The 26,903-nt window shown below is 42.0% G+C and overlaps 1 protein-coding gene across 1 annotated transcript in view; it reads left to right on the top strand.

Annotated features, from left to right (window-relative positions):
* MYO15A (myosin XVA) overlaps positions 1 to 26,903 on the top strand; it is a 1,716,372-nt gene that overhangs the window by 1,541,940 nt on the left and 147,529 nt on the right. The window contains exons 60-62 of the mRNA XM_086939741.1: positions 3,489 to 3,566; positions 5,377 to 5,473; positions 22,231 to 22,391. Of these exons, the coding sequence (XP_086795867.1) occupies positions 3,489 to 3,566; positions 5,377 to 5,473; positions 22,231 to 22,391 (336 nt within the window). The remainder of the gene's footprint in view (positions 1 to 3,488; positions 3,567 to 5,376; positions 5,474 to 22,230; positions 22,392 to 26,903) is intronic.

Here is a 26,903-nt window from a genome sequence, read left to right as displayed (position 1 = left end):
CAGAAAATAACGACGGACAGATGGGTCCTCAATATAATACAATTCGGACATACTCTAGAATTCCTTCAATTCCCCCCTTGGACTCCACCTACAGGTCAAGAGATCAAACATTTATCTCAGATGGGTCGGGAGATTCGTACAAGGGATTTTATTCCCGTTTCTTCCTGGTCCGGAAGAATGCTCTCCAATAGCTTCCTATTCTAGACCTGGGATCTCTGAATACTTATCTCAAGAAGCAGTCTTTCCGGATGGTGACCCTCCAAGACATTCTTCTGCTCATATGACCACCCTAGACTTACAAGATGCATATTTTCACATCCCCATTCATCCTTCCCACAGACGGTATCTTCGGTTTGCAGTGGCCGGTTGAAAGAGCTACCATTTGGCCTCAATTCCGCCCGAGAATTTATACTAAGTGTCTGGCTTTTCTCAGGAAGCAAAAACACCAGGTATTTCCATACCTGGATGACTGCTTGGTAAAAGCGCCATCAGAAACTTCAACCCAGGCGTCAACACGGCATGCATACAGTTGTTTGCCAAACTGGGACTGACTTTCACCTAGGAGCGATTCTGGACACCTCAGTAAACAAGGCATTTCCCTTCTTAGAGAGGCAACTGGGTCTCATGTCTCTTGCCAAGAATTTCACAAGAAAAAAGTGTCTTTCAGTACTCAGGTACAAGTCGCTGCTAGGGACAATCCTCTTGCATACCTCTCATTCCTTTTTGCAGACTAAAAATGCATCCATTACAGGAATAACTGGATTGGCATTGGCACCAGGCAGAGGGATCCTTCAAAGATAAGGTGAAGATCACGCCGGCTATGGTGCAAGCAGTGGCATGGTGGACCCACAAAAGGAACATCTCTGTGGGTCTTTCCTTCCTGACCGAACCGGCTCCATTGGTAATTACCACTGATGCATCTCTGGAAGGATGTGGTGCATTCCTTCAGGACCTGCAGGTCAGCGGTCGGTGGAAATTGCAGGAACAACAGCTTCACATCAACCTGCTGGAGCTCAAAGCGGTAGGCTGAACATCTTGCAAGATATCAGAACGTCAAAGTGGACACTCTCAGCAGGCTGAAATTGGCCTGCCACGAGTGGGAGATCAGCCAGGACATATTGCAAAGCATCTTCTTCAAATGGGGAGTTCTGACATTGGATCTGTTTGCGACAGCTTAGAAAAAAAAATGTGGTTCTTCGCAAGTTGGCATCACCAACGGGGATCTTGGGGGAATGCGTTTTCGATGGCATGGTAACGCATCTTTACCTATGCCTTTCCTCCGATTCCCCTCCTGCCACGGGTTCGCACAAAGATAAAGAAGGAACCATACAAAGTAATACTGATAGCTCTGTGGTGGCCCAGACAGCACTGGTTCACACAGTTGCTACTATTGTCGGAGGATCATCCGATTCGTCTGCAACCAATACCATCACTCTTGACAATGTCCCGGGGACAAGTACTTCATCCAGACCCGAAATAGCTGCGCTTAGCGGCCTGGCTCTTGAATACTGCAAATTTCACAACCTAGATATTTCTGCAGAATGCAGAGATATTCTAGCAAATGTCAGAGCGGAAAGTACAAACAGAACATATAGGATGAAATGGAAGAGATTCTATTTGTGGTGCTAAGAACGTAATATCCATCCTCTAAACTCAGCAGCACATCAAATTATTCCATATATTCTGATGTTAGCAAAATCTGGTTTGGCCCATGCTTCCATTAAAGTACTCTGGCGGCGATTTCTCGATATAGAAGAACTTCCTCAGGTCCATCACTGTGGTCTGAAAGAAATATCAAACAGTTCATGAAAGGATTGTTTCTGACTTTTCCTCCCATACTCCCTCCTCCACCTCTCTGGCAGTTGAACATTGTTCTATCTCAATTGATGAAACAGCCCTTCGAACCAGTTCACAGGGCGGACGTAAAATTCTTATCCTGGAAAGTAGCTCTTCTTATAGCTCTCACTACAGCAAGAAGAGTTGGGGAAATATAGGCTCTCATGATACAAGAACTGTTTTTGCAGTTCAAGGAGGACAGGATTGTCCTCAGGATTAATACCAAATTCATTCCAAAAGTGCCAACAGTTATTTTCATCTAAATGAACCACTGATCATTTAAGAGCTTTTTCCCTCACCCATCAACAGCAGCAGAAAAAGCTCTTCATTCATTAGATTTTCAACTCTGCCTGAAGTTCTACTTGCAAAAAACGAGGCCTTTCCGCAAGTCTTCCCAACTATTTGTTGCTTATAGTACCCCCAGGAAGGGATTTTCCGTTGTCAAAGACGGTAATTGCCTGATGGATTTCAAGTGCAATACACTATTGTCATCAGGCGGCGGGGAGCCGTTGAATGCACGTGTTCGTGCCCATTCTACAAGAGCAGTGTCCACCTCCACTGCTTTATTTGCGGGAGTACCTATCCAGGAGATCTTCAGGGCTGCTACCTGGAAGAGTATGCATACCTTCACCAGACATTACTGCCTCGATGCACCTGCAGAGAAAGATGTGGCAGTAGGACAAGCAGTACTGAGGAATCTTTTCCAGTAACGGTGAGCCCTCTTTACCATCCCTCCTTCCTTTGTTTGTGATATATGACCATTTTATTGCTGTATGTTGTATTATATATGATTTGTGAAGATTTCTCTATATGTATTTATATATGAACACTGCTATTATCAGATCACGTATGTTGCCTAGTTTGAGATCTTAGTTAACAAAAAATGTGCTATGATTTACTGCTCGCTATTCTGATTCAGGCATGTGAATCTATGAAAGCTCCAATACTGGAGTAAGAAAACCAGTTACTTACCTGTAACTGTAGTTCTCCAGTATTGGAAGCTTTCATAGATTCACATGGGACCCATCCTCCTCCCCTGAGAGGCTCATCTTGGATTTAGCACAAAGGGTGTCTAAGGCACAAGTGCAGGAAAATCTGAGGGGCAAAAAGTTCTCTCAGGAGCGTTCTAGAGGGTGAGGATCTCTGATTGGTTCAGAGACAAGTTTTACATAACAAAGGTTATGAGTTGGAAAAGGGAAATGGACCTATGCCTCTTTTCAGTTTGCTATCAAACTAAGCATTGCTTTTTTATATACCGGGAAACTCCCGTCTCGACGAAGGGGAATGATTCAGGCATGTGAATCTATGAAAGCTTCCAATACTGGAGAACTACAGTTACAGGTAAGTAACTTGTTTTCATGTCTGCAAAATATAATTTTAGATTTAATAACATTTTTTCCAATGGAATGCTCTTATGGCTTTACTAAATCTATTCTGTCTTCAGAATGGTTTTAGGCTTTGATAACCCTAATTTGTTTACTGAACATGGAAATTGCATTTATAACATTATTTTGACAGCAGAACTCTCTCATGACTTTTTCTCTGTGCCTTCTGTGGTTGTGGGCCAGCTGCATGGCCTAGTTGATGGTACTATGAATACAATATGGCACAAATAGGATGAGTTTTTCTTACACCTTTTCTTTCTCCAACAGGCAGGCAGAAGCTCCAAGAGACAGCTATTCCTCCTGCCAGGGGGAATTGAGAGGCATCTGAAGATTAAAACATGTTCGGTGAGTAAAGCAGAGCAGACTGGAGTGGGTCTGATTCCTTATCTCTCTCCCAAATTTTACTTAATCCAGATCTTAAAAGCAGACGTGTTTTCAAAAATGATCCTAAAGCTTTTATGAGCAGGTTTATTCACTGTAAGGAAGTACTGTAAAACAAATTAGACATATTAGAGCATGAATGAGTGACCTAGAACATCCATGTAGTTTGGTGGGTGGTCCCAGGTTCTACCATAAAAGTAAATATGGTAGGAGAAAGCAGGTAATGTAGGAAAAGGGTAGAGTAATGCCCACCAGAAAAGTGTTACTGTCATAATCCAGCATGTAAAATTGTGGCTCTGTGTGTTCATAAAATAATGACTACAGGAATGAGCAAGAGAATATATTCCAGCTTTACCTGTATTTCTTCTGACTTTAAATAAATCAGACAAATAGTCACTGACTCCACAAACTATTACATATATTTATCCAATTAGCATTTATTTTATAATGTTTTGAACAGATTTGTTTTCATAAAGTGCCCAGTGCAATCACATCATTTTGATAATTTCATTATATACAGTTCAAAATTGTATCATTCAGCAATACAAGACAGATGAAAACATAATAAAAAACAATACTTAATCACAAACCCCCTACTATCCAACACTTCTCATGCATACCATTCAATCCCACTAAAGCAACCTCAAACACTCCTGTCCAAAAGCAGTCCTTCTCGATCTAGCAACAAGGTAATTATTTCTTCCCTTGTTGATGTTGCATCGTAGCTAGGGGACTCTACAGGTGATCGCAGCCAATGCATGTTTTGGTGGAAACAATAATTTACATCCACCTTCTTCAGGGTTTAATAGAGATTGTCTACCTTCCAAATATATGTTGGGGGGTCTGTTCTCAACTACGGATATCGTAAAGGGGTCAATTACTATTTGTCTGATTTATTTAAAGTGGGAAGAAATACTGGTTAAGCGGAATTATATATTCTCTTGCTCATGATTGTATATTTCCTCGTTTCTGGAACCTAAATATTTGCATGTAGGGGACTTCAGTTGTCTTAATGATTATAGGAATTACAGGGCTATGTTTGGCTCCATATACATCCTTAGTTTGAATAGTGGCAGCTGGCCATATAGCTCAGAAGAAGTTACTTGAGGGGGGATTGGCAACTAATGGGCTCAGACAGATAGTTGTGGTGAATCTTGATTTTACAGAGTTTTATATAGCGAGATCATGACCCGAAGATATTGGGTATCAGAGCGCTTTACAGGTGCGCCAGTTGCGTTACATGAGGACACATTCATTTTTGTTAGGCACAGGGAAATTAAGTGATTTGCCCAGAATCACAGGATGTTGTGGTTCCTTGCAGAGACTCAAACCCGGTTCCCCGGATTTGAGGTCGACCACCCTAGCCACTATGCCAACTCCTCTCCCCATTCTTGGATTCAACCCCTGGATTTCTAAATATATTAGCTGGCTGGTTGGGGCTTTACCCATCACTGGAGACTTCCTGCAAAAGGAGAACATTCAGTGAGCCACTGATGATCAGTAGCTCGTCTTCTACGCCATTCCCTTTCCTGCCTCGCAATATCTCACTGTTAAAGGTATAGTGCAATCTAGACCAGTATGTTTAGCTTCTCAGTGCCTGAGTGAGAACTCATCTGGCAGCCATAAAAGATCTAAGTTGGAGTAGTGTACCTGTGAAGGCTGTTTCTATCCAGAGCTGCCAAATCCAGTTATTTATACATGTGACAGAGCCTATTCGCTTAGGTATAAGAGACATGTCTCCATAGACACATACTAATTTTTTCTCTTCCATCAGGTGGCGTTCGATGTGATGGAAGAGATATGCAATGAGATGGCGCTCAATAAAACAGAGGCCTATGATGAATATGCCATTTTTGCTGTCACCAACAGAGGTGAGTCTCAGGCTGTACACTGTTTGCCATGCAGACCGGGTATATACAATAATTGTGATTTGGTAGGTGAGATGTGAAGTATTGATACCATTGTGCTCCCTGGTACTGTTTAGTACCACAGTAGCACTCATTACATAAAGAGTCAAGAACAAGCATAGTATTAGGAAACAATTTCTATGCATAGCCAAAAAGTGACAGAAAAGGTCTAGAAACCGCTTTAGACAATAGTGGGTAAGCTTACCTACTCAATTCAGTATGTCGCACAATTACTTTGTAAATACTCCCTCTTTCTATATCTTAAAACAGAGATATCATATAAGCACCTCAAGTGTGCTATTTTTCATGTACATTTGTGTCGGAATAAAAGGTGTCCAGTCTTCTTCTGTAAAAATAGAGTGCACTAGTGGTAGCCAAATTACCCCAGAACTGATTAGTGTGTCCCTTTTGCGCCACAAAACAAACAAATGCCAACTCCCAAATAATTATAAACCTTCAGCTATCTTTAATAGACTTTAAAGATAAGACTACTTATAGAGATTCTACGGGTAACATCTGTAAGAACTAAAATATTGCAATCTAATATGGCAACCTAATGGAACACAAGTAAACCCTTTGCAAAAGAGACCTTTAAACATAATTTCTGCTAGTGTACTGATGGTATTCCCAGGATCATATCTCCACACCGACTTCATTAATTCAATAAAAAATATTTTTTTTCCTGCACAGTCACTAATAGATGTTGATTTAGGAGGGATTCATAGGTGTATTCTCATGGCCAATCTAGGTGAGGTATTTCGTGATGAATATAAGCATGAAATGAAATGAAATGAAAAATGGAACTTATAAAGCGCACGTACACCTACGATTTCTTGGCGCTGAGGTGGGAGGGCTAGCCAGTACAGATCAAGTGGGCTAGTTGTAGGCTAGTGAAAAAAGCCAGGTTTTCAGAGATTTTCTAAACTGAACATAGGATGGGAGGAGGCAGAGTGCAGGGGGAAGGGAGTTCCAAAATAGAGGAGCCTGAGTGGAAAATCGCAGACCACCGTGTTTTTTACGCTTGAAGAGACCGGGGGTAAGAAGATTGTGACTGGAAGAGCGAAGATCACGCTGGGGAGCATAACGGTGCAAAAGGGAAGAAATGAAAGAGGGACCCTGAGAGGAAAGAGCTTTGTGGATCAGGCAGCCGAGTTTGAAAAGGCTACGCTGGGCAACTGGGAGCCAATGAAGATTCTTTAAGAGGAGCTTGGTGTGGGTAGATTTTGGCAGACCATAGACCAACCAGACTGCCTGATTCTGGATAAGCTGGAGGCGTTTAGATTGATATGCTGGTATGCCCACGTATAGGGCATTCGTATAATCAATACGTGTAATCACGAGTCCCAGGATGGCCTGTACAAGAGCCTCATGAGAAAGGAGTCTGCTGATTTTGCGGATGCGACGTAAATGGTAAAAGCAGGTGGATATAACTAAGTTAATTTGTGCCCTCATAGAGAGCTCCTTACAGATGGTGATACCAAGGCTTTTAACAGAGTGAACAGGGGAAGGAGGGGAACCAAGTGAGGGTGGCCAAAAGGTAGAGTCCCAGGGGTTACCATGGGGACCGGTGAGAACTAGCTCCGTTTTGTCAGGATTGAGTTTGAGATGATTCAAGTTCATCCAGGAGCTAATGAAGTTCATAACAGAATGGACATTTTGTGCAGAGGAAGGGGAAGGGTCAATACTGAAAATAAGCTGAAGGTCGTCCGCATAATTAAAAATAGTGACAGATTTGTGTTTAAGCTCTGAAATGAGTGGGCGGATATAAAGATTGGAAAGGAGTGGTGAAAGTGAGGAGCCCTGCGGGACTCCACAGGCGGGATGTTTCCCGCAGAGAAAAAAGGAGGAAGAGACACTGCCTGAGTGCGATCCTGAAGAAAGGAGGTAATCCACTTCAGTGGCAGCCCCCGGATGCCGGCGTGCTCGACACGTTCAAGTAGGATGTTATGGTCTACAGTGTCGAACGCCGCCGACAGATCCAGGAGCACCAAAGCTTGGGAGATGGGCATACAAGGAGCTATGCAAAAACAGAGAGAATGGAGTTTGTTTATCCTTGTCAGAGTTTCGCTGCTTGTTAGATTGACAATAAGGGTGATATACATGGTACTCATTATGGATGACCTGGAAAATGTGCCGGTATTTCCACACACCTTAAAACATCTTAGGGTACCGATAACTCTGGGAGTGGGAGAAATCTGTCCCTTTATGAACTGGACCCCAAGAGTCTACTAAGAAATTAGGAATTTCTGGGGGAATCTGTAATTCAGTAAGTCCGGATCCATTTCACCGGTAATTCCTCATTTTGGCCTAGACCTTTACCCAGAGAGTACAGTGGCATTTGTCTTCTGACATCTGTGGGTGGAAGTAAACAGATTTCAGTGTGTCTCATAATTCAGATGTGGCTGGTAGCTGCCATTATACACAATATATCTTGTGATACATTCAAAGGCTGCAGATAATAGTCAAGATTGTGAAGCAGCTCAATACTAAACAGTTGAGAGACATTTACATGCAGTCAAGTATTTATGGAATATTGTGATGACGGTGAAAATGTAACTAGCACTTTGAAGATGTAGATAACACCTCTGAAGTTATTTAGAAGTGGGTCATTATATTTAGCTGAATCATGGGGCATGGCTTTCTGTCGTCCATCAAGAATTAATTTTTTTACATGCAAATGTTATAGAAGTAGTATAGCAGTAGCAAAGTACATACACTTCCTTTGTTGCCTATTAATCTATTAATTGTAAGAATTTATTCAGACACAGGACCAGATTATTTCTTCAGTGACTGCACATATCACCCCAAAGATATATATAGGCTAGGATATATCACCTCAATGCCAGGTGTCATGTTAGGTTGAGTATATGTGGGATAAATTAGTGAGTCTCTTTGGAATAAATATATTGTTGACTTACACAACTCTAGTCTCTCTTGTAACTAATGTTACAAAACCTAAAGTCTGCATAGTCCATGAGACTCTCACAATAGTAGTGCCATTAATTAAAATCTTACGGGTGTTGGTCTGTATTATCTTTCTTACATGCAATGAGAAATACTAGAATCATATGGACCCTATCTTTATTTAATTACTTTTTCAATTTATCAATCACTGCCTATTCCACAAATAAAAGAATATAATTTTTCTGCCTCATATTTGTAGGTATTGAATGTTAGAGACTGTCCTGTGGTCTTGGACAGGAAGCATCCATCTCCCTTTACACAAAATATAAGATTTATAAATTCACCTCACCTAAATGTATATATATAATCCCTTTACATGTCGATGGCAAATCTTTTAAAAAGTGTTTTATACCAATTTGCTGTTTGGGCTAAAACCATCATATGCATTCTGTTTTGGCAAGCAGGTTTCTGGAAGTGTCCCTCTGCTATTCTCAATCAGTCATCACCCATAGAACTGGGGCCAATTCTAATGGTCCCCTTTATTATCTGACTATTGACTGTATCATGGCTTTAAACAGGATTAACAGGCAGAGTTGATGATGTATATTCTACCACTGAGGTGGTCCTTGTGAAATGTAAAGCTCATTATGACTTCCAATTTGGCATCCTTTGGCATTGCTTATTTTTCTATGAAAGCTTTTGTACTGGAATGTGTACCAGTTAACCATAAATATACATTGTTTGTAACTTGATAATTTAGACTGCCTCATGCTGGTTCAGTTTGTTTTGTCATGTAGCGATATACGGTAAATGGGTTGAGGTTTAGGAAAAAGAGTTTAGGCTTAAAGTCTCAGACTGATTGTTAGATGTATTCTTTAGTTTACAGGTTTAGCCTTCACCTTTGGGATTCGGTTTTAACTTAAACATGCATATTTGAGCGCTGGATTACTTTTGGAATGGTAAAGGTATTGTTTCAGTTCATTCTTAGCGGTTAACCAATTTACAGTTAGGGATAAGGCTTACTTGTAGATTCTAGGTTAGACAAAATTTTAAATGATCTATTTCAACCTCACTTATGCTAAAAGAAAAGGAATACCCCTAGTGGCATCACTCTGGTAGGGCTGGTATGGAACTTCCTAAAATGATTTTTGTTCCTGTGGCTCTGCTGGAACTTCAGAAACATTAGGAAATTACAAATGAATAGTAAGGAAAATCTATAAGCCATAAAGACCTGTTAGTAGAATGAGTAAAATTGGCATGGAAGGGGTAAATAGACATTTATAATTTAAAACTGAAGCCAACAGTAAACAAAAAAGAACAATGAGGAAATGTGCAAGGAAAATAATGTTTCATAAAAAGAGTAAAATGTGTATGGGAGAGGTAAATACATGTTTACAATGTATATGGGAAGTAGAATGCGAAAGAAAAAGAGAGACAGAAACAGAAAGATAAAAGGTGTATAAAATTAGGCTAAAAATGAAATGTAGCAATGCTGGCCTTCTATCCAATGTTAAAGCTCCAGTTTGGAAAACTCGAGGATTTAATCAGAAGAAAAAATCCTTGGGGTCCTGCAGCAAGTATTGGGGGCCTGCAATGGTTATGACAGCTAGCAATGGCTAGGACGGGTGTGCCTGGACTCACAGAAAAGTGAGCTGTAGGTGGCTCGAGTGAGTCTCATTGGTGTACGGGCAAGAATCTCCAGCATTCACGAAGGGCAATATGACGGGTCATAGGCGTTGCCATGAGGCCTATGTTGCAATAAATTATGCTATCTTTTAGTAAGCACCAGCAGTAGGGAGAGGAAGGATCAGGACTTTACAGGCTGAAATATGATCAGAGCAGAAAATCAAATTTGCTAAAGGTCTGGGGGGCGACTTTAACGCTGTTGTTTCAGGTGATATGGATAGACATCCACCTAGAGAGTTAGGGCGGGCGGTAAGATGGTTACCCGACTTTATAGAGGCAATGGGTCTAGTGGAGTGCTGGAGAATGTTGCATCTAAATCAGAGGCAAAATACATTCCATTCTGGGGTGCATAGTAGTCTGTCGCGACTGGACTATTGTCTAGTCCCTGCAATACAATCTTCATATGTGGCGGAGGTCAGCCATTTAGCCAGAGGGATTTCATTATGGGTTCATGTTGTCTTGCATCGCAATTCAGCAGGGCGAGTGGCCCCTATAAATTCATGGTATTTGCGCAGTCCCAAGATTCGTAAGGACCTGCTTGTTAAACTAGAGGAATATTTTGTCCTGAATGAGGGGTCTGTCTCTTCTCTGATATCCTTATGGGAGGCGTTTTAAACTGTAGTTAGGGGTCAGGCTTTGTCGCTGATAGCAGGGGCCAAGAGGGAGAAGCAGAGAGAGGTGGTGGAACTGGATACTGAAATTGAGCGCCTGGAAGGAGAGTTGGAGCAAGGAGTGACGCAGGTTAGGCGTCATCATCTAAGCCTTAAACAACATGATTATAAGGCGGTAGTCATGGACAGGGTGAAAGTAATTTGCAGGGAGCTCTATGATCTGGGGGACAAGCCAAGAAAGCTTATCGCGTGGCTAGATAAGAAGGAACTGGCTAGCCGTCTTGTCCCTGAATTGATAACGGAGGAAGGTGAGGGACTTGTAGATACTCAGTCTATAGCTGAGGAGTTAGCCAAGCACTTCCGTACTGTTTATACTTCGGTCTCGACCCGGCCGGAGGCTGACTCTCATCACTTAGTCCATGATCTGGGACTTCCACATCTCTCATTGGAAGACAAGAATTTCATGGAAAGTGACCTTACGGCGGATGAGGTCACTTGGGTTATCCGTTCCATACACTCCGGTAAGGCATTGGGCCCTAATGGTCTCCCTATAGAACTTTATAAGCTTAGACCGGACCTCCTGGTGCCCTATGTAAGAGGAATGTTTTTGGAGTCCAGAGAAAAAGAGACCCTTCCGAGGGACCAGAAGATAGCATCAATACTTGTGATACATAAAGAGGGTAAGGTTAGGACTAGATGTGCCTCATATAGGCCTATCTCTCTACTTAACGCAGAGCCCAAAATTTTGGCCAAAATATTGGCAAATAGGCTGATAAAGGTCATTGCTGATTTGGTCCATCCTGACCAATCGGGCTTTATGCCTCACAGAAACACGGCTCTGAATCTGCGCAGATTGCATGGAGTTTTGGCTAGGGCGCAGACACTACGAGAACTGTCATTTGACGCCACAATGGCATTTGACACGGTTGAATGGCCATATTTGTGGGCTGTGTTGGCCAAGTTTGGATTTGGCCCTGGCTTTATTGGCTGGGTGCGCCTGCTGTATTCGGAGCCTTTGGCACAAGTGGTAGTGAATAATAAAGTCTCGGCCCCCTTTTTGTTGGCGTGTGGCACCCGGCAGGGCTGCCCACTGTCCCCTCTTCTTTTTGCGCTGGCTATAGAGCCTCTGGCGGCCTGGATAAGCTGGGAGCCCTCGATTAGGGGGCTGCGGTGGTCCCCTGAATGGGAGGACCGCATCTCCCTATATGCGGATGATATTTTGTTGTATCTGAGCTCCCCACGTAAGTCTCTCACCGTAGTTTGTGATGTCCTTGCTTCTTTTGGACGTAACTCTGGCCTCTCTATTAACTGGAGCAAATCGGTTTTATTTGTGTTAAGGGGTGATCCTCCTGTACCTCCTAGAAATTGTCCTATACTGGTTAGTGTAGAAGGCTTCAAATATCTCGGGATTTTTGTATCTTTAGATCCATTGGTTAGGTATTCTTGTAACCTTCTTCCCCCTCTTGGTCGACTCAGGAGTGATATATCCAATTGGAAGAAGCTCCCTCTCTCATTACTAGGCAGAGCGGCATTGTTTAAAATGATAGCTCTCCCATGCTTTCTCTACGCCTTACAGAACTCCTTAGATGTGGTGCCTTCGAGCTATTTCTGGGAAATTGAGAGTCTACAGTAAAGCTTGCAGTAAAGCTTGCTGTGGGAGGGGAGGCCGCGTATTGCACTACACAAGTTGACTCTTTCATGGTACGATGGTAATATGGTGGCATCGCCCTCCCGGATGTCAAGCGATATTACTGGGCGGCCCATTTGGCTGCAAATAACCACTGTACGTATGGCGGGATTGACGATCCCGGCTACGCAATGGACAGGTGGCTGATTCCCGGTAATAACAAAAGACAAAATATCGAATCAAAAATATAGAATAGCACTAATATCGAAGTGAAAATATAGAATGGACAAAATATCGAATGGACAGAACATAGTCAACAAAAATATCGAATTTAAGGTAAGTAATTTAATATCAATTTTCATAAATATAGAAAGTCAAAATATCGAAGTATATAATATAGGTATTAAATATATCGAATTTTTAATAACATCAAATTTTTTAAAGTGTTTTGTATGTTAGTATATGTGTGAAAAGTGTATATTTATTTTATATTTTGTTTTAAGTAATGAATTTTATAATATTTAATTTTTGCGTAATTTAATTCTGTAGCGGGTTGTGGGTTTATAGGGGAATAGGGTGGGAAGTAATTTAATTATAATTAATTAAATAATTAATTTATTTATTGGTATTTATTTTGAAGTAATTTTAATTAATTTTTAATTGGTAATTAATAAAATTTTAGTTGGCAATTATTTTTACTTGATTGATTAATTGATAATTATGTTAATTTTATTAATTTATTTTCCGTAGCGGGTTGTGGGATTATAGGGGAATAGGGTGGGAAGTAATTTAATTATAATTAATTAAATATTTTGATTTATTTATTGGTATTTATCTTGAATTAATTGTTAAATCATTTTTAATTGGTAATTAATTACATTTTAATTGGTAATTATTTTTTATTAATTGATTAATTGATAATTATGTTAATTTTATAAATGTATTTCCCATAGCAGGTTGTGGGTTTATAGGGGAATAGGGTGGGAAGTAATTCAATTGTAATTAATTAAATATTTTAATTTATTTATTGGTATTTATTTTGAATTAATTGTTAATTAATTTTTAATTGCTAATTAATTAATTGTTCATTGGTAATTAATTTGTATTAATAGGTAATGAATTTTAATAATTAATTTGTATTTGTATTTTTAATTGATTCATTATTATATTATATTAAATTGGTAATTACTTTTAAATATTTTTTATTGGTATTAATGTTTAATTTATTTTTATTAATATATGAAGTGTTTACTTTCCCTACTGTTGCACTCACTGGAGTGGGAATAGTAATTTTTACCCCTATGCTACCCAACGCTTTCCCTACTGTTACACTCTCTGGAGTGGGAATAGTAATTTTTACCCCTACGCTATCCAACGCTTTCCCTACTGTTGCACTCACTGGAGTAGGAATAGTAATTTTTACCCCTACGCTATCCAACGCTTTCCCTTCTGTTGCACTCACTGGAGTTGGAATAGTAATTTTTACCCCTACGCTATCCAACGTTTACCCTACTGTTGCAGTTGCTGGAGTGTTAATAGTAAATTCTACCCTCCCGCTATCCTACAGTAAAAGTATTGTATATTATTAATTAATATTATGTTAATATATATATATGTGTGTTAAAAAATTCAATTGTATGTTTAATTTTTTAACTTAAATTATTATTTAATACTTTTAAAGTTATTTAAGTATTTTTAAGCATGTTTTAGTTAATTATAGTTATTATTTCATTAATTTTAAAGTACTTTTAAGACATTTAAAAGCATTCAATATTTTGACTAACTATATATTTTTTTTCGATATTTTTGTACTTACCTGTTTGTAGATAGGACTTCGATATTTTTGCTTTCTATATTTTTACTTCAATATTTTTAGTATTCTATATTTTGTCAGTGATCCTTCGGTACATGTGTGGCATGGGGCAATGGACTCCATGGGCTGGAAAGATAGGCTGACTATGGCCACCCCGCTGTGGTACTCTGAGAGCCTTGGTAAGCTATGGAAGACGAAAGGCTTTGATAGGTGGGAACTTATCGGTATCTCCTCCGTCAGGGATATTTGGGGGAAGGGGGAGATTAAATCATTTGAAGTGATGCAGAAGGAATATAAGCTTGCACCCTGTGAATATTTTCGATATGGGCAGGTTCAGCACTCTCTCCTTTCATTATTATCTGGTGGTGTTGAGCCCTCAGAGCCTTCCCCTTTGGAAGACAGAATACTGGGCGGACATTTGCCTGATAAGACGATCTCTCTCATATATAAGAAATTGATTAACCATAGGACCAACTCTCTTGGGGCACTGAGGGACAAATGGGTTCGGGATGGACTTGACCTGGATGATGAAGATTGGCAGTTAGCGGTGTCATCGCCTAGAGAGGTTGCGATTCCAGCTCGCCTCCGTCTGGGTCAGTTAAAAATTCTACACAGAATTTACCTAACTGGTCCTAGATTGGTGCATATGGGTCTTTCAGACTTGGGACTTTGTAAACGGAACTGTGGCTCTGTTGGTACCTTTATGCATATTATTTGGGAATGTGAATCCGTTGGTGCGTATTGGCGTAGCATTCATGACACAATTAAAGAGGTGCTTGGGGTTTCCCTTTCCCCAGAGGCGAGGAGACGCTTGCTTAACATATGGGAACCTACTGATTTAAATAACTCGCAGACGCAATGGGTCACTTTGGGCTATATGATTGCCAAACGTGATATCGCTCAGCTTTGGGGAGCGGAGCGTGCCCCCTCGCTTCAAGGATGGGAAAACAATTTAGAATGGTGTATGTTTAGGAAGAAGAATACATATGTTGCTAGCGGGCGCCCTAATAAATGGTCAAAGATCTGGGGACCTTGGAATAGCTACAGGGGAGAAATTTGTACGCCGCCCTTTGAGGTTGTATCCGATGATTCTCCCTCCCCGTGAAGTTTCGACATTTTTCTTCAACTTTGTATAGCCTGTCATCCCGGGTCGTTTGCTCAGCTACAGTAATTGACCCAATGTAAAGTTTTTATGCTGATGTTTGTTTAATAAAAAGAAATTTAAGAAAAATTGCTAAAGGTGAGTATCTCTAATATTCATTAAATCAATAATTATAATGATACCCTTGTATAAGGCTAATGACTTCTTTGTACTGGTGATGGTCCTGTCTTCAGATTCCATTATGTTTTGAACAAGTTCGCTCGGCGTTGTTTTACTACTGTCACTCTGACTTTAGGACCAAGTAAGGTTGAAATTCTAGCCTAAATGCATCTCAGCAGGCCTTTCACTTTGGTTGCGGATGAGGTGCAATTCCATCCAACATCATTGACATGTCTTATCTGAAAGAAACACATTAGTGTTAGATTCTTTACCTTAGAATATCCCCAGGCGTCAGACTGGATCCGGAAAGTTTTTGTCAGCTGTACCCCTGCGCGTCACTAGGCATCGTCTGCGGCTCCGCGTCCGTCGTCGGCGTCGTGATCGCCGGGATGACGTCGTCGGAGTACTTAGACACAGCCCTCACGCGCTGACGTCAGTTCTTCTTTTTTTCGCGCCAGCAAGCACAGATCCGGGAAGAGCAGTACTCTTAGTCATTTTTTACTAACTTTTTTTGATCATTTTTGATCACTTCTAGAGTCGACCTTCGACTCGCGGTGCCGGTAGGGATGCCTGGTTTTAAACCTTTCGAGGACTGTCACCGCTTGATGTCGGTGACCAACCCCCATCGTCGGTGCCTTTACTGTCTAGGGGCCGACCACGATTTCAAGTTGCGCCCCGACTGCCGGGCCTTGACCTTGAAGGCTAGACGGGCGCGGTTCCGTAAGCGGCTGGAGCTCCGGCAGTCGGCTTCGTGCCGCTCGAGGTCCCGGTCGAGGAGGAAGTTGAGGGAGCCGCAGTCATTGCCGCTCGGCGAGTCACCACCACTCGTAGGGCTCCAAGTCCTCAGGTAAGTGGAGGCACTCGAAAAAGAAGTCGAAGAGGCATTATCGCTCTTCCGCTCCCTCCGACGCTCGCGCGATGCGGCCGGGAGTTCGGGCGACACCACCCACGCAGCTCCACACCCAACGGTCCCTGGGCTGCACGCGATGCCGGAGGAGATATGTGCTTCCTCGTGGCCATAAGGACTCACTTCCCTCCGACGGACCCTACCGAGGCGCCTTTGGGCCCCGCGGGTCTGTCTGGGAGCCCTAGCGGGCTGGCGGCTCCGCAGAGTCCCGTAGGACCCGGGCCTGATCCGGGTCGTCGCCAGTCGACGTTATGACTCCTCCGCTGGCACCGACCCCGAGGGTGTTGCCCATGACGCCGTCCCCGGACGACTTCGTCCCCAGTCAGGGCCCCAGTCCGGGTCCGGTGTCGGACCGGCACTTCGCCTGACACTGGATTCGTCTCTCCTCCTTCCATGGTTACGGAGGAGGGGGCTGCTTACAGCATGGTGTTGAACAGGGCGGCCAAGGCCTTGGCTCTTGAGCTCCCTGTCGCGTCAGTGAGGACTAACCTCCTCACTGAGGTAATCAAATCGCAGGCAAGCTCCTCTGTGCCTCTACTGCCGTTCAACGAAGCCCTCACCGACGTTCTCTTGGGCACCTGGTCCAAGCCCTCCAATGGACTCCCTGTGGATCGGAATGTGGCCCGACGCCATCCTAGTCCGGTATTTCAGGCCCATTCGTTGCCAGTGGGGGGCAGTGTCCATCATCACCTCCCCCACTGGCACACCATCACGTCGGACAGGTGGGTGCTGCAAATCGTCCGAAGGGGCTACTCCCTCCCCTTTGAGACGACCCCTCCAGCCATGCCACTGCAGTACCACCGCATGTTGAGGGATGACTTGCAACTTCTACAGGAGGAAGTTACGGCCCTCCTGGCCAAGGGGGCCATCAAGCGTGTTCCTGGGCCAGAAGTAGGATGCGGTTATTATTCCCACTACTTTCTGGTACCAAAGAAGGGAAAAGGAGGCCTACGCCCTATCTTGAACCTACGGAGCGTCAACGGCTTCCTCCGGAAGGAGAAGTTCAAGATACTGACTTTAGCTCTGGTCCTAGCTGCCCTGGACCTAGAAGACTGGATGGTAGCTTTGGACTTGCAGGACGCGTATTTCCACATCCCCGTCCTGCCGACCCACCGGCGTTACCTGCAGTTCACGGTAGGCCACGAGCACTTTCTGTTTACCGTGCTCCCCTTCGGCCTTACCAGCGCGCCACAGGTGTTCACGAAAGTGATGGCGGTGGTCGCACCTCATCTGCGCAGATTAGGGGTTTCAGTCTTCCCCTATCTCGACGATTGGTTGTTGAAGGCGGGCTCGCCCCAGACAGTCATCTCCCACCTCCAGACTACGGCAGACCTCCTGCACTCGCGGGGCTTCTCCATCAACGTGCCAAAGTCACACCTGTGCCCCTCTCAGAAGCCCCTTTCGATCGGAGCGCGTCTGGACTCCGCGCAGTTTCAGGTTTATCCCCACGATCAGCGGGTTCGGGATATTCAGGCTCTGATTCCGATCTTTCAGCCTTTATCCCGAGTCTCGGTCAGGTTGACGCTGCGGCTCTTGGGGCTGATGGCCTCCTGCATCCTTCTGGTACATCACGCCAGCTGGCGGATGTGGGCACTGCAGTGGGGCCTGAAGTTTCAGTGGGCACAGCATCAGGGCAACCTGTCCGACCACGTCCTGATCTCGGAGGGCACTGCGAGCCAGTTGCAGTGGTGGCTCATGAACCGCGATTGGGTCAGTGGCAGATCTCTCTCCCTTCCCCAACCGGAGCACGTAGTAGTGACAGATGCGTCCCTCCTGGGATAGGGGGGGCCACATGGGAGAGAGGGAGATCCGAGGCCTCTGGTCTTCGGCAGAGTCCCGGTTCCATATCAGCCTTCTGGAGTTGCGGGCGATCCGTCTTGCACTGAAGGCATTCCTTCCCTCTGTTCGGGGAAGTGTAGTGCAGGTGTTCACGGACAACACCACCGCCATATGGTACTGCAACAAACAGGGCGGGGTGGGGTCTTGGACCCTCTGTCAGAAGGCTCTGCGCCTCTGGACATGGCTGGAACACCAGGGCCTCACCCTGGTGATTCAACACCTGGCAGGTTCCCTGAACACCAGGGCGGACAAACTCAGCCGCAGGTGCATGATGGATTACGAATGGCGTCTAAACTCGGACATGGCGCAAGGTCCCTTTCAGCAGTGGGGAGAGCCTTGGTTAGATCTATTCGCCACAGAAGAGAACGCGCAATGTCATCAGTTCTGCGCATTGGAATTTCCAAGGCGCTTTTCGTCGTGAGTGGAGCTGCGGTCTGTTGTACGCCTTTCCGCCTATACCACTTATGCCCAGAGTGCTGAAGAAGATCAGGCGAGACCGGGCCCAAGTCATCCTTGTGGCTCTGGACTGGGCACGAAGATACTGGTACCCCCAGCTACTCAACATGTCAGTCCATCCCCCGATTCGTCTGCCTCTTCAGGAGGATCTTCTGTCGCAGCAGCAGGGGACGGTCCTCCACCTGAAACTGTCCAGTCTACACCTCCATGTGTGGAGATTGAGCGGCGACAGTTGAGGCCATTCGACTTGCCTCCTGAAGTCTGTGATGTGATTCTGGCAGCCAGGCGTCCCTCCACAAAAACGGTATACGCCTGCAGGTGGAATAAATTTGTGGCATGGTGCACAGCAAAGACTGTGGATCCACTCTCTGCCCCCCTTTCAGAGGTTCTCCTCTTCCTTCTGTCTTTTGCCCAGCAGGGCTCTGCTCTGGGCACTATCAAGGGCTACCTCCCAGCCGTTTCAGCCTTCTTAAGGCTTCCTGATCAGCCTTCTCTTTTCAAGTCCTCTGTTGTAAATAGATTCTTGAAAGGCATCACACACATGGGTACTCCTGTTCTCTTCGTGATGCCTCAGTGGGACTTGAATCTTGTTCTGACTTTTCTGATATGCGCTCCCTTTGAGCCACTTCATAACTGTCCTCTTTGCCTTCTGACTCTTAACACTGCATTCCTGGTTGCCATCACCTCTGCCAGGAGGGTACACAGACAAAATATCGATTTTTAAATATCGATATGCAAAAATATCGAAGTTTAAATATCGATATACAAAAATATCGAAGGTAAGTAATATCGACAGTCTAAATATCGATATTGGTATGATATCAGTAATATCGAAGTTGTAAATATCGATGTTAATAATATCGAAATTAATAACTTTGATGTTACTAATATCTATTTTTAAATAAATTTAGTGTATATTATATTGTATTAATTATGTTTTATTATTTTTTTTAATGTTATTTTATTAAATATTGTCTTTTACCACTGTAGCGGGTTGTGGGTTTATAGGGGAATAGGGTGGGAAGTAATTTAATTATGTTAAATTAATTATTAATTATTAGGAATTATTAATTAATTAATTGAGAATTAATTTTAAATTATTTTTAATTAATTTATTAATTGATAAATATGTTCTGTAGCGGGTTATGGGTTTATAGGGGAATAGGGTGGGAAGTAATTTAATAATAATTAATTAATTGATATATGTTTGTACATATTTTAATTAATAATTAATTGGTAATTAATTTCTATTAATTACTTAATTAATTATTATAATTTTTCTCATATTTATAATGATTCATTAGTTGGTAATTAATTATTATTAATTATTTAATTAAATTAATTATAGTAATTTTTATATATAATTTATTGTTATTCTTAATTAATTAATTGTGCAAAATAATATTAATTTTTAAATTAAATTAATTACAGCAAATGTTCTAATATATTTACTTTATTGTTATTGTTAATTAATAATTAATTGGTAATTAAATAATATTAATTAATTTTGGGTACAGGGGTATTTTTAGGGTTCAGGGTCAGTTTTCAGTTCATGGGTACAGGGGTATTTTTAGGGTTCAGGGTCAGTTTTCAGTTCATGGGTAAAGGGGTATTTTTAGGGTTCAGGGTCAGTTTTCAGTTCATGGGTAAAGGGGTATTTTTAGGGTTCAGGGTCAGTTTTCAGTTTTTGGGTAAAGGGGTATTTTTAGGGTTCAGGGTCAGTTTTCAGTTCATGGGTACAGGGGTATTTTTAGGGTTCAGGGTCAGTTTTCAGTTCATGGGTAAAGGAGTATTTTTAGGGTTCAGGGTCAGTTTTCAGTTCATGGGTAAAGGGGTATTTTTAGGGTTCAGGGTCAGTTTTCAGTTTTTGGGTAAAGGGGTATTTTTAGGGTTCAGGGTCAGTTTTCAGTTTTTGGGTAAAGGGGTATTTTTAGGGTTCAGGGTCAGTTTTCAGTTTTTGGGTAAAGGGGTATTTTTAGGGTTCAGGGTCAGTTTTCAGTTCATGGGTAAAGGGGTATTTTTAGGGTTCTGGGTCAGTTTTGGGTTTTTGGGGTACAGTCGTACAGGGTAAAAATTAAATAAATTTAAATTAAATCAATTAAATGAAATTACAAAATATAAAATTACATTAAATTATTAAGTTTTTAATTTATTTTAAATGTATATGTATTAGTTTTAATTTTTTAATTATGTTTTAATATTTTTATTTAATATTTGTAACATTATATGTAATTTATAATTATTTTAACATTATTATTAATACATTTTAAAAAACGATATTTTTTATTTCGATATTTTTGTACTACGATATTATTTTTTCGATATTTTTGTACTTACCTTGTTAGGGATAGGATTCCGATATTTTTGACTTCGATATTTTTGTCCCGATATTTTTGTATGTCGATATTTTTAATTTCGATATTTAGTCAGACATTCGCCAGGAGAGTGAGTGAGCTCCAGGCTCTATCTCAAAGCCTCCCATCCTCTCTGTCCATCCGGACAAAGTTGTTCTGAGGACTCGTCCTTCTTTCCTGCCCAAGGTAGTCACAGCCTTTCATATCGGGCAGTCCATCACCTTGCCCACCTTCTTTCCGCCTCCGCATCTTTCGAAGGAGGAAGAGAGGCTCCACCGTCTGGACCCAAAACGTGCGCTCTCCTTCTATCTAGATCGCACACGCCAGTTCCGGGTGGACGACCAGCTCTTTGTTGGTTACGTGGGCGCTAAGAAGGGATGGGCAGTGCACAAGCGAACCATCTCTCAGTGGGTCGTCTTTTGCATCAAGGCTTGCTACTCCTTGGTGAAAAAGGAGCCTCCTGTTGGGCTGCGCGCCCGTTCCACTTGGGCCACGGCGGCTTCTACTGCCCTGGGTCGGGGAGTCCCCTTGCAGGACATCTGTCAGGCAGCTACGTGGGCCTCGCTGCACACGTTTGCTAAGCACTACTGCCTGGACAGCCAAGTCCGGAGAGATGGCTTTTTCGGCCGTTCTGTTCTCCAGGACTTTCTGGTGTGATCTTGGTTTGCAGACCCACCACCGGGGTTGGTATTGTTGGGGTATCTATTCTAAGGTAAGCAATCTAACACTAACGTGTTTCTTTCAGATGCACAAGTTACTTACCTTCGGTAACGATATATCTGTAAGAAACATTAGTTAGTGTTAGATTCCTTACTGCCCCACCCATCCTCCCCGTTCTGCGAACCGATATCTAAGGTTAAGGACATCCCTTTCAGGGCCCTAGTTTCATGGCACCAGTGTCCGTTTCTATTATGGCTCTGCGTTACTGGCGCGGAAAGCTATGTACAGAACTGACGTCAGCGCGCAAGGGCGACGTCTAAGTACTCGGACTACGTCATCCCGGCGATCACGACGCCAACGACGGACGCGGAGCCACAGACGACACCTAGCGATGCGCAGGGGTACTGCTGTCATAAACTTTCCGGATCCAGTCTGACGCCTGGGGATAGTCTAAGGTAAGGAATCTAACACTAACTAATGTTTCTTACAGATATATCGTTACCAAAGTTAAGTAACTTGTGCTTCTACTCTTAGGATTTGTTTAAATTATTTTTATTTGCCTGCTGAGTAATTGATATCAAAATGCTTTTTCTTCATTTAAAGGTCAAAATGTTCGGCCTTTGAATAAAAAGGAGTACATTCTTGACGTGGCCACAGAAATGGAGCAGGTGGATGGAAACTATATGTTCTGGTTTCGGCGGGTAATCTGGACTCAGCCGCTGAAGTTTGAGAGCGAGCTCTATGTCACCATGCACTATAACCAGGTAATCCCCAGGGCTATGTGAGTTTTTTTGTAAAAGAAAGTGCAAACTTAACTGTGTCAAGGTAGGTGCATAAAAATGTTAGTGTTTGTATATGTACTTTGTTAAAGGTATTGGCGTGAGTCAAGCATAGACTACATTTCACCCTCCGCTAAACAAGTGTGCTTGCCTGGCACAGTACATGTTTAAGCCAATGACCCTCAACATAGAGTAAACAAATGTACTTAAGTCCATTCTGATCTTTGATGTTCATCTTATTTGAGATGGATACAAAAGATTGTGTCAATCCAATCCCGTTGTGACATGTGCCACCTGCCCCTGACATCTGCAATGTAACCACAAAGTAATTTTGTATAGTTTGTTCATAATTCAAGTCTTTGCTGAAGACCTTCAATAGCTGTAATAATGTCTAAATGTAAAGCTGCAAAGAAGGCATTCAATTCTGTCTTCTACTCCAAATCACTGGTCTTCCAATCGCACATGTGTAGTGTTTTAAGTTGTTGCCCCTTTCCCATTCCTTTGGGTCTGAGGGGGCTTCAGGGGCTTGAGCAGCTAGCTGGCCAACCTACTCTTTGGCACTCGATAGGTCAATTCTGGCAAGTCTAATTTTCTGAAATATATCCACTCCAAAAGCCCAGAAATTCGCAAAAGTGACACAATTTGATGTGTTAAAAACCATTGTATGCCTTTTTTTTATGTTGAAAACTGAGAATGGAAATTCTTGACCATATGTGGTAAATACCTCACCCGGGGGCAATGGTAGTTACTATGCGTGGTAAATGCCCACCTTATTATGACCAATTTGCAACAAGAGCTTTTATGTTTACGCACACATACAGTTATGGATAGTTATTAATGAATTGCCCCCATGTTCTGCTTTCATCTTTCATGTCCTTATAACAAGTTAAGGGCTAAATTCCTATCCCTTTGTGAACAAGCGGCTGCACAGGGATCGTAATTATAACTTGTGTGAGAACTATCTTATTCACTGAGCTGCTTCTTATAGATTCCAACAGGTCAAACCTGCTGAAATGTATCGGGCGTGGGAGGCCTGGAAAAAGGAATATAAGACGAATCGATTCTACATGCCTCATGTTCAAGTTGTAAAAACCTCACCCTGGGGGTAGTAGTATTTAACACTTTTGTTGAATGCCCTAACCCATTTTACTCAACTTGTGCGACCCAAGATAGCAAAACTGACTATTTTAAAGAGAAAAAAATGGTATTCCACCATTCTACATGAAAGACCTAAACAAAAAATAAACACATTTAATAGAAAAAAATAGACATGTGAAAACATAGAAGATTAGGAAAGAGTTCAGAAATTATAAAGTGATAAAAATAAGATGTCCATGAATCACAAGCTCTAAGCTGCCATTGATTATTAATAAAAGCTTTGTTGAAGACTATAGGGCCAGATGTATGAAGCTTATTTGAGGTTGCTAACGGCCGATTCACAGAATTGGACAGTTTGCGACTGGAAAAAAACCATTTTTTATGTACAGATTACCAATTTGCCATTTGGTAACCTATTACTGAATCTCAAATTGGGTTTACAATTCGGTATTAGGAAGGGGCGTGCTTAGGGCGTCCCTTCTTAATAGTTACTTGCAGTGGTATGTGTGAATTTTTTGTGACTAAAATGCAGTCACACAACCTCGGAGTTGGTGGCGATGTTGATGAAAACATTTTTTAAGAGCAGGTAGTGGTCCCATAGACTACTTCCTACTCTTAAAAATTAAAAGAAAACTTTTCATTTGGCATTTTTAAATGCTTCCTTTTTTCCTTTAAGGATAACGGGCTGCATTTTAGAAAAGAATTACTTTATTTAAAAGCAGTCCCAGACATGGTGGTCGGCTAAGCCCAGCAGGCCACCATCACTTTGATTTTTGCTATTCCCAATGGGTCGCAAACCAACACCTACCTTATGAATATCAATGAGATAGGTCTATTTGCGACTCACTGGGATCTGCAAAATATCTTGAACACACATTTGTACATCGCTGTTTGTGATTACCAAATAACAAATTGCAAACAGTTGCTATTAGGTAGAGCAAACACAAAGCTACATACATCTGGGCCATAGTTGTGAATTGACCAATAATTCTTTACTGAATCCATTTTCAAACACTTTTATTAGAGTTTTTTGTCTTTGATCAGGTCCCACACTTCTTTCATATTTTGTCAACTCACAACCTGAGACAGGAGAATGTACCTGTGCACTTGAATACATTACAAGTGCTTTTGGTTGGATGTGTGTGCACATGGGCTATGGAACTGTGTAATGGGCCTCTGGCATTTTTCTGGAAAAGGTAAACTACAAGTTCTGTACTTCTGCTAGTATGGAGTAAGCCAAACCATCAGCTGTATCATGTTCATATTAGCATACCTTACTGCATGACAAATTTAAAAAGACAAACATTTGAATTTAAATGAACAGACACCAACTTGTAATAGGAATGCAATTTGCAGATGATAATTGAAAGAGGACGAAAAACAGAACATATATAAAGAAAGGTATTTTTTTGTGTAATGTAAGTCCAGTATTTAATGTAAGGGTGTTTCACATATTTTTTAAGCACGGAAAGTGCGACCAACGAGAATGTCAAAGACGAGCTGATAAAGTATCACTCCCACCTGTATGCTAACACTGACTGGTATCCTCAAAACCAATCTCCACCTCTTTTGCTCAGATTGACGACAATTACAAATCCATTTGACTGCCCTGCCTTCCATTTTCCTCTCAGACCTGAAAAAAAAGAAAAACATGGGTGAATTTGTTCCATTTGTAAGTAATCAAAAGTTCCCAAAACGGAATGACGTCAAAATTTACAAGCAGAGATTTGTAGGGACTTTCAAAACTCCACTTAAGTTCTGTCTTAATACTTCCATACCTGGTCATTGGGAAATACACCATTGCTCGATCCTCTCCAGTCTATTTGGCCTTTATGGACCTATCGTCCGCTTTTGATTTAGTTAATAGGCCCAAGCTTTGGTCCATCTTATTGGCCTTTGGATTGGATGAGCCTCTGGTACATTTTCTGGCGCACCTCCATAAAGATCTTAAGGCCCAGCGGTAGCGAGTTCTCTGGAGCCATTGTGGTGGGCAGGGGAGTCAGACAGGTATGCGTTCTGGCACCCTTGCTTTTTATTATTTATATCAATGGACTGAACAATTCCCTGAAACCCACGACCCCAGACGTCCCCAGAATCAATAGGAAACCGCTGCCGGTACTATTATACGCAGATGATGCGGTCCTTATTGGTCACACTCCGAATTCTCTGCGCACCTTAGTAAAGACCTTTGTAAACTACATGGGCAGTTTAGATTTTTGCATCAATTTAAAAAAATCCTTTATAATGTCCTGTGGCCCCAGAAAGCGCCAGCCCAATTCTATTAGTGTAGGTAGTCAAAAACTGACAAGCACTCGTTCCTTTCAATATCTCAGGGTGGTCTTTGCTGCTAACGGCTCATGGACTGAGCACTTGGCTCACTCCATGAGCAAGTTCTCAAAGGCCATCAATTCTATCCTTAGCCTCCCTCGTCCAGAGAATACAGGTGCTATTTTCGCTATTTTAAAATGATTTAAATTGCAATGTGTTCCAGTAGCCACGTTTGGGGCCGAGATTTGGGGTAATGTAAACAGCCACTGCATCCAGCAGGAATAAAAAAGGTTTTACGGAAAGCTGTTGGGTGTCCCAAGTTCCACCCCTCAATACATCTGCCATGGGGAACTTTATTTAAATTATATCAATGATTTTATTATTGCTCTCCCTGCTCTTTTCTGGCTATCAGTCTGGAAGAATCAAGCTGCGTCTTCAACTAGAGAAATTATCAGTTACTGTGTTAAATATGAGAGAGGAATGGATATAGCATGGCTGTCGGGAGTGTACCACAGTCTTTGAGTGTCAATAAAGAAAGTCTCTTTTTAAACCCGAGTCAAGCTGAAACATTCCATAAAAACGAGTTGAAAAGTGCACTTTATACACTATATAACACAGAAAGGATTAGTATGGAATCGAAAAAATTCTTTGTATTAAGCTATATGAGCATAGAACTGTACAGGCATCCTTTACCAATTTATCTTACTTTACCAATGACCCATTTGGAAAGGAGCCTTTTATTCCATTTAAGAGCTGGCATTGTAAAATGTTTCTTATGTTTCCCTTTTGGCTATCACCCCAACCTTGATCACGCCCCTTGTCTATGTGATGGAGTGAGTAGACAAACTAATTTACATTTTATGTTTCTTTGTAAATATTACTTAAAATACACCAAGTGGCTTTTAATTCCTTTTTTTAAAAAGCAGAGACCTGTCTGCCTGGATAATGCTTACCTGTGTTTGCTTACTATGACCAATGAAGAATTGGTCTTTCGCACTAGCACTTTTTTTTAAATTGCCACCCGAGCACGCAAGACGATGTCTAACCTCTGAACATTCTTATCCTTATATGATCACCTTATTAAATTAATTCATGAACTGTTATTGCATATCAACATAAACTCTCATTTGA

This window comes from Lissotriton vulgaris, chromosome 10 (assembly GCF_964263255.1).
Source record: "Lissotriton vulgaris chromosome 10, aLisVul1.2, whole genome shotgun sequence".
Classification (NCBI taxonomy): domain Eukaryota; kingdom Metazoa; phylum Chordata; class Amphibia; order Caudata; family Salamandridae; genus Lissotriton; species Lissotriton vulgaris.
This window is presented reverse-complemented; position numbering and strand designations above follow the sequence as displayed.